This window comes from Populus nigra, chromosome 10 (assembly GCF_951802175.1).
Source record: "Populus nigra chromosome 10, ddPopNigr1.1, whole genome shotgun sequence".
Taxonomy (NCBI): domain Eukaryota; kingdom Viridiplantae; phylum Streptophyta; class Magnoliopsida; order Malpighiales; family Salicaceae; genus Populus; species Populus nigra.
In genome coordinates, this window is record NC_084861.1 from 5993038 (window position 1) to 6000429 (window position 7392).

Genomic DNA, 7392 nt, shown 5'->3' on the forward strand with positions numbered 1-7392 from the left:
GTTCCGAATATTTGTCTGATTTTCCAATTATTCCTTTTCAATGTTTATTTTATTTTAATTTTTAAATCCATGTATATCAGCGCGCTCTATATACGGTGGAATATCAACCTGCCAAGTAGACAAGCAACCTTTGGTAAGTATACCTAAACAGTTGCATTCCGTTCCTGATGCTTTGTTTTTTCTTCTTTCTTTTGTTCTTTTTGGCTTGAGGTCCGAACACTTTTTCGAATTCTTAAAACAAAGCAAAGCAAAGCAAAGCAAGAGTTGTAAGCCTCTTGCTTAGCGTTTAAACAGACACGTGAAAAATATTGTTCAATGAACTAGATAAAAAGACATCGGAATCAAATTGTTTTTCTCCAGGCCTGCCTGTTTTTTTTGTCGTAATTCTATTGGTGATTAGAAAAATGGTCTCAAGACTAATCCAGTAATTTGAACAAATTCCCCTTTCAAGAGCCCGCATTACTTTTTCCAAGCCCTTTGCTTTCTGAAAGCTGGATACGTGACTCGATCACGCGACATGAATCTTCTTCTGCTTGTAATCTTGCGTTTGTTTTTTTTTTTTTTTTTGTTATAATGTGTTTTTTCATATTTGTTTTTGAAAAAACATTAAATTTATATTTTTAATAATTTTGATACGTTCACATAAAACTAAAAATATTATTTGAATATGTTTTTATTTGTAAAACATTTAATGTATCATTCACTACAATATCTGAATCATCACTAATAAAAAAATATACAAATAAAAGAAAGAGTTAATTAAGCCGATTGGAAGGACATAAAGAAGAATGAATTAACCATTTAATTGTTTTTTATTAGGATTGAAAAATATAAAATTAAAATATACTAAAAAAACATCTTAGATAAAAAGCATTTTGCAAAGTGGACTAAACCACAAAAGCAATCACACTTTAAATCTTTATCCTTCTTAACTAAAAATAAAACCAGCATGTCATCTATCCTTTATTCAATCTCTTCTAATAAACGATTGTGTTGATAAGATAGGAAGAAGAAAACAATAGGGATTTTTCTTCATGCTAAAATTATTTATTTTGATTTCATTTAGCATCACAGTAGAAATTATTTTTTAAAATATTTTTTTATTTGTAAATTCTTTGAAATAATATTTTTAAAAAAATTATTTTGAATTTTAGCATATTAAAACGATTTAAAATCATAAAAAAATAATTTGAAATAAAAAATAAAACATTTATTTATTTTTTCAAAAATATTTTAGGAGACTTCCTCTTTGAATGGAGTTATATCTCCGTTTGCTAAATTAAACAAAATCCGAGACAGGAGAGCGACTCTGCATCTAATTGGATTGCTAAGAGAACCAGCTCGTTGTTGTGTGTAGTTAATGAGTTGATAATCTCTCTCCGGCCTCAGGAAATTGTTTGAAAAATGAGTTGATAATTGAAAAATGACACTGTCAAAACATCATAAAATAATTATTTTCTAATTTAATTTTAAAACGCAATAAGGACCAAGTTAAGAACTTTATTTTTTTAAAATATAAATATTTTTAGTGAAAATTGTGAAAGAGGATATTTATAAATTGCTGGACTTTATATTCTTTTATATTTTCTCAGGACAACAATGAACTTTGATATTTAAAATTAAATTATTTTATATTCAGAAAATCAAGTATCTTTAGTAATTAAAATACTCAACATTAAGAATGTACATCTTTTTTATTTTTTTTATTATTATTATACAAATAACTATTTATTTACTGAGCAATCTCTTTTCTGAATTAAATCATTTCTTTACATAAAATGGTTAGCAAGTAAGCATGACGTGTATGAAAAACAAGACTATATTTACGAGTTAAAAAGTAAACATGTACCGAATAAAAAAGAATATAAATATTTTAATGACCAAATCAACGAAATTACCTGTAACAAGTTTTTCTTAGACTAGAAGACAAACAAAGTACAGAGGCCAGTCCACAGCCCACTCTCCAGTAAAAGAAGATTTAAAAACTATTTTTGATTTTTTTTATTTTAAACTATTTTTTTTATAATTGAATTGTTTTGATGGGTTAATATTAAATTTTAAAAATAAAATAATATTATTTTTATATATCTTAAAATAAAATACCGAAATGGATCCGTCTGAGCCTGGAAATTGTGATCGTACGCCACCATCACACTGTAGACCCATCATTTCTAAGCGGGCCCTCCATATTTCCTCTCTCTGCTTGACTTCCAAATCGGTCCCTGCTTTACAAGAACATTTATTCATTTTCAAAGGGTATTTCAGTCAGAAAAAGTAAATACCATTAATTCACGCACCTAAACAAATGCTAGCATGGGACAACGACACAGCTTATAATTGTAGTAGACTAGAACCAGGGCGGGCCTTCGTTCGTTTGCGGGGCCAGAAGTCTATTCTCTTTAAGTGGGACCCAGTTAAAAATCGTTAACTTCCAAATTCCCACGAAGGGCCCGGGTGCTGCACCAAGCTTTAGGGCGGCGCCTCCTACTGTGCCCGTGCCGAGTTTTCTTCTCTTTTCTTTTCTTCTGTAGAACTCGCTCAAAATCTTCGACTGGACTTTTGCTAGAGGCTGCAGCTTCAAATTACAAGATAGATAAATGGAAGAAAATCTAGTCGCTATATATATTATGATTTTATTACATGGACAGGCATAGTCTCCACGGGAGGTGATGTGTGAAAACGCGTGCAAAGATATCACCATGAACAATTAGTCGCGAGATGAATGATTGTGGCGGGGTGGGAGGGTTCTAATCACTTGATGATTCATGGAAAGGGCTGCATATCCAATAACAAAATGTTTTAGAGGAAAGAAAAACTCTTTTTTCAAAGCTGTATCTGATCTTTAAAAAAGAAAAGAAAGGAAAATTCAAAGATGAAGCCATCAGCTTCTTACTGGCTAGTGGCTAGAACAAGAGTCTTTTCCAATTCCCAACCATCTTAAATTTCCTGAGCAATTACAATTTTCTCGCCGCCTACCAACCGTATGTATCCTCGAATTCGTTTTGGTTTTGTAAAGCAACGATGCACAGTGCATCATTTTGAATTACTATTTAGAGGCGGTTTCGGAATTTTTTTTTAATTTTTTTATTAAAATTTAATTTTTTTTATATTTTGAATCGTTTTGATGTGCTGATGTCAAAAATAAAAAAAAATATATCATTTTAATGCATTTCAGCACGAAAAACACTTTGAAAAACAACCGCAATCACATTCCTAAACAGACCACTTCATATAAAACAGAGGAAAAAAAAAGACTGCCAAGCCAAAATCACATAAAATCATATCTTAGCTGATGTGAAACTCGTTTATATAAAAATATAGAGATTCACAATAGATTAAAATTAAATTCAGGTGTTTGATTAAATTTAATACAACAATAATTTATATTAAAACATATCGATTATAAATATCAAACTTTTTTTCAACACCTACATAAAAAAAAGTAAATAAAAAATATAAAAAACAACACAAAACTTGATTGATTAATTATTCTATACATCATAGTATTTTATAAATCAGAGTAGTTACATGATGAATTAAAAGTAATAATAAACTCTCACACACATAAATTTTATTTTTAAATAATAAATCAATTTCTTATTAATTTTTCCAGCCTGGACATAAGCTAAATAAACTTATTTATACTAGGTAAAACATTCTAAATAATACTAAAAAAATAACAAAAATTTTATAAATAGAATATGAAATAAAATTCCAAATCAACTAGGAAATCAACTCAATTACAGCACAATAGCTTCTAGTTTATATTATTAAGCATTCTCGGTATCAAATTAATCTAAAAATTTAATTATATATAAAATAAAATCTCTAGAAACTTCCGCACAATTTCAACTTATATATTAAAAAAATGTGTTCAATACATATATAAATAGAAAAATAAATTGAATTTATAGGTCTCGTGAAAAATAAAATCAAAATATTTTAAATTAACCCATCTTCTTTAATCTTCTAAGATTTTTTTCTTGTAATAGATGCAATTAACAAATATAATAAATCCTTTGCTCGTTGATTGGTATCATTAGCCTAATGAGGTTATGGCTTATCGAGTCCTTAGCTTAGCCCCGTGAGGTCATGGCTATCCTCCAAGTTTCTGTATTTTTTTTTTTTAACAATCACATTCAGGGAGAATATCGAGGGATTTTTCTTCCATGACCTGGAGTTACGATGATTTTGCTAAAGATAAACTCATTTTATTTTATGTATCTGAATTATATAAACAAAAGCATTTTAATTGCTTTATCGTGACCGAAAGCTCACTAATTGAGTGGAAGGGCAGAGAGAAAGCACTTCGTGTTCGTGGCAATTCGAAAACCGACGTGATTGCCATTTGTAAGGCAAGGCAGTGGTCTGATCAAAACCACCGATTCTCCCATGCATAACTTCCTTTAAGATCCACCCCTCAAACCCACGAGCTCTTTCTTTGTTTTGACTGTACTCTTTGCTATTTCATGGCGATGTTTCAGGTCCTAATTATGGAAAGAATGAAATGGTGGGTTTAAAGTGTCAAAAAGTATTTTAAAAAGATGACCCACTGGAAGGAAAAGAGAGTAACAGTACTAGGGCTATCATTCACCACTCTATTCATGGATGGGTTGTAATTTGCGGTTTTTACTTGGGTTTATGCTATGGGGTCTTGTCTGTTTCTAAGGCTTTGAATTTGATGCATCTCTGTTTTTTTTAATGATAAAAAAAAAACCTGTTGAAATATACTGTTGAAGGACGCATAAAAAGAAACATAAAGATAAAAAGAGAAAGAAAGCAAAGCCAGGAGAGGGAAGAAAGAGAAGAGAGCAAAACAAAAACACAGAACTTCTTTTGTCACTGGTGGTGTCTGAGGCATGCACGTCTGGTCTGTTGATCATGACTCTTGGGGGTCTCTTTGCATGTCTGTTCTATGAACTCAGGGATTCCTGCTGATGAATCGAGGTTTAAAGAGAGAGAACTTCGGGGAAAAAGTGAATCATTTTCTTCCTCTTTTTTTTTTTGGTATTTCAGTTGATGTTTGGAAATGGAAGTGATGACAGAACTATAGTGGAAGCAGAGGGGTTCTTGGATCCTATTCTCCGCTCTGTTGTTTCTGGGTTTACTTAATATTGTGATTTTGACTGTACTAGCACCAGTCTTTTGCATCTCTTTCCCTAGTATAAACCTTCAAAGAAGCCACTTATTCAAGAGTTTCTTTCATATTTCGGAGCTCGAAGCTGGTCTTGATCTTAGCCCCTGGAATTCATGCATACTTCTGGGTAAAAAGCAAAAATCCTTCCAGGTAAATCTCCTGTCATTTTTATTTATTTATCTTGATTTTTTAATTAAATTTGGTGGCAAGTCATTATTTTTTTTTATATATCCGTACTCACTGGCGTTATAGTATTCGATTTATGCTAAAAAAGAGATCAAGAGCAGCAGCAAGCAAGCAAGCTCTAATGTCACAGCATAGCTCAATCCCATCTCCAGCAGACAAATTCAGAAAACCTACTTCATTTCCGAAATTGCTAACCGCCTTCACGTTCAAGAACTTCTCAGAAACGTCAGAGGCAATTATGAGCCCAACTTCAATTCTTGATAGCAAGCCCTTCTCAGGCCTCAAAAACCCCTTCTGGCCTGACCCAAATCCCAGTCCTAAAACCCCGGAACCTGAGACCAGGCGCCACTGGGACAAACTAGACTCCAAAGGCATTGGCCTTGGCATTGTCGATGCTCTTGATGATGAAAAAACTGACTCCAATTTGTCGAAACCCGAAAGCAGAACAGTTCTGTTTGGCTCACAACTAAAGATCCAAATCCCTCCCTTTCCCCCATCATTTCTTTCACCAACAGATCAATCTCCCAAATCTCCAGGTGAATTTGGTATTAAAACAAGAAACTCTCAATTGGGTTCTTTCTCTTCTGGGTACTCCCCTTCTCCAGTGAAAAAATCATTATTCGGATCAGCTAATTCGGGTATGGAAACTCCTAATTCTCCCCGGGTCTTCGCCGGGTGCCTTTCTGCTAGTGAAATGGAGCTCTCTGAGGATTATACTTGTGTAATAACCCACGGGCCTATTCCTAAAACTACTCATATTTTTGACAACTGCATTGTCGAGAGTTGCTGTGGTGTTGTTGGCTTCTCTACTTCTTTAAAGAAAAACAATAATAGATTTTTGGGTGATGGGTCAAGTTACTCGCCTAATAATTTCTTAAGCTTCTGCTCTGCTTGCAAGAACAATCTTGAGCAGGGAAAAGACATTTACATGTACAGGTTAGTTCAACCCCCGCATGTTTGTGCTTTCTTTCCTCATGATTTACGTGAAAACTATGCTAAGCTTGTTAAAATACATCTTAAACATGGAAATTTGGCTCAAACATAGTAATATAATTGTAAAAATTTAACAAATATTCCATCAGTAAACCTGCATATATCTTTTCTTGGAATCTCGAAACTATTTCCTGTTTTGATAGGTAAAAATCTTGAACTGAAAGAATACGAATATCAAATATCTCTGGCATTTGACTGTCCTGCTATGATTTATTTATAGCACTTCAATTGTGTTATTTCTAGTTTCATCTCCGATTTCATACCCGTAAAATTAAGCTTTCTTTGAATGATTTAATTCTTTTTCCAGAGGGGAAAGAGCATTCTGCAGCAGTGAATGCCGGTACCAGGCGATGCAGTTAGAGGAGGGAATAGATGGAGTGGATCCAGATGATGCTTAATTATGGAACTTGTTCCTGATACTAGTTTTCATAACTTTGAGCAGTCTTCCTTGCCTGAAAGCTGGACCCACCCAGGAAATAAACCAACTGCTCTCTTATAAGGGTAACTTTGCAGGACTACTACCTAATTTTTGTTTCAATTGAAGACGAATGTAATTGATAAAAGCGTGAGCAAAGATGGTAGGAAATTCAATGCCATGCTCGAATCTGTTTTCATGTTTTCTCCTTTGTTTTTTCACTTCATTACTCTCCTTGTAGAGAAATAGACAGCGACCCAGAGGCTGAAATATGGCCTGTAAATTTGATTTTAATGAAGTGATAATTTTGGTGAATGATGTTTGGTTTGGCCACAGCGTATGGCTTTGAGCTGGTGTGATGATGATGTGTGACTGAAGCTTACCTTATCTTTATTTTATATTACATTGTACCTGTAATTATAGTATATAATAATTTATTTATTAAACACATAGCCCCTGTAGCAGATTCTTTTCTTTTCTGCGTCCTCTTCCCCGTCTTCTTATTAATAATGTTATTGCTGTCGATACGTCCTGAATAATTAATTCCTTGCATTAATTAGTGAAACTCTGTTCTTTGCTATGCTCAGATATCAAATATATTAAATTATTCAGTGATGGATTGCAGAATAGATTTTATAGTATGCTATGCTATTAGTAAAAC

General features: G+C 32.8%; 1 protein-coding gene across 3 annotated transcripts; it reads left to right on the forward strand.

Moving 5' to 3' along the window:
• The first annotated feature begins 4691 nt into the window (after window positions 1-4691).
• Window positions 4692-7046, forward strand: LOC133704151 (FCS-Like Zinc finger 8-like). Of its 3 annotated transcripts, none has more exons than XM_062128910.1 (3): window positions 4692-5287; window positions 5390-6259; window positions 6624-7046. In XM_062128910.1, the coding sequence occupies exons 2-3, from the start codon at window positions 5400-5402 to the stop codon at window positions 6712-6714; spliced, it is 951 nt and encodes a 316-aa protein (XP_061984894.1). In that variant the 5' UTR covers window positions 4692-5287; window positions 5390-5399; the 3' UTR covers window positions 6715-7046. The 3 variants fall into 3 exon arrangements, with proteins under 3 accessions (XP_061984894.1, XP_061984893.1, XP_061984895.1); XM_062128911.1 differs by having other exon boundaries at window positions 4701-5287; window positions 5412-6259; XM_062128909.1 differs by having other exon boundaries at window positions 4694-6259.
• Window positions 7047-7392: the final 346 nt, after the last annotated feature.

Excerpts from the sequence above, each read along its gene's own strand:
- LOC133704151 (XM_062128910.1), top strand. The coding sequence starts at position 5,400 with ATGCTAAAAAAGAGATCAAGAGCAGCAGCAAGCAAGCAAGCTCTAATG. Across the intron at positions 6,260-6,623 it reads AAAGACATTTACATGTACAG|AGGGGAAAGAGCATTCTGCA; the intron begins GTTAGTTCAACC and ends TTCTTTTTCCAG.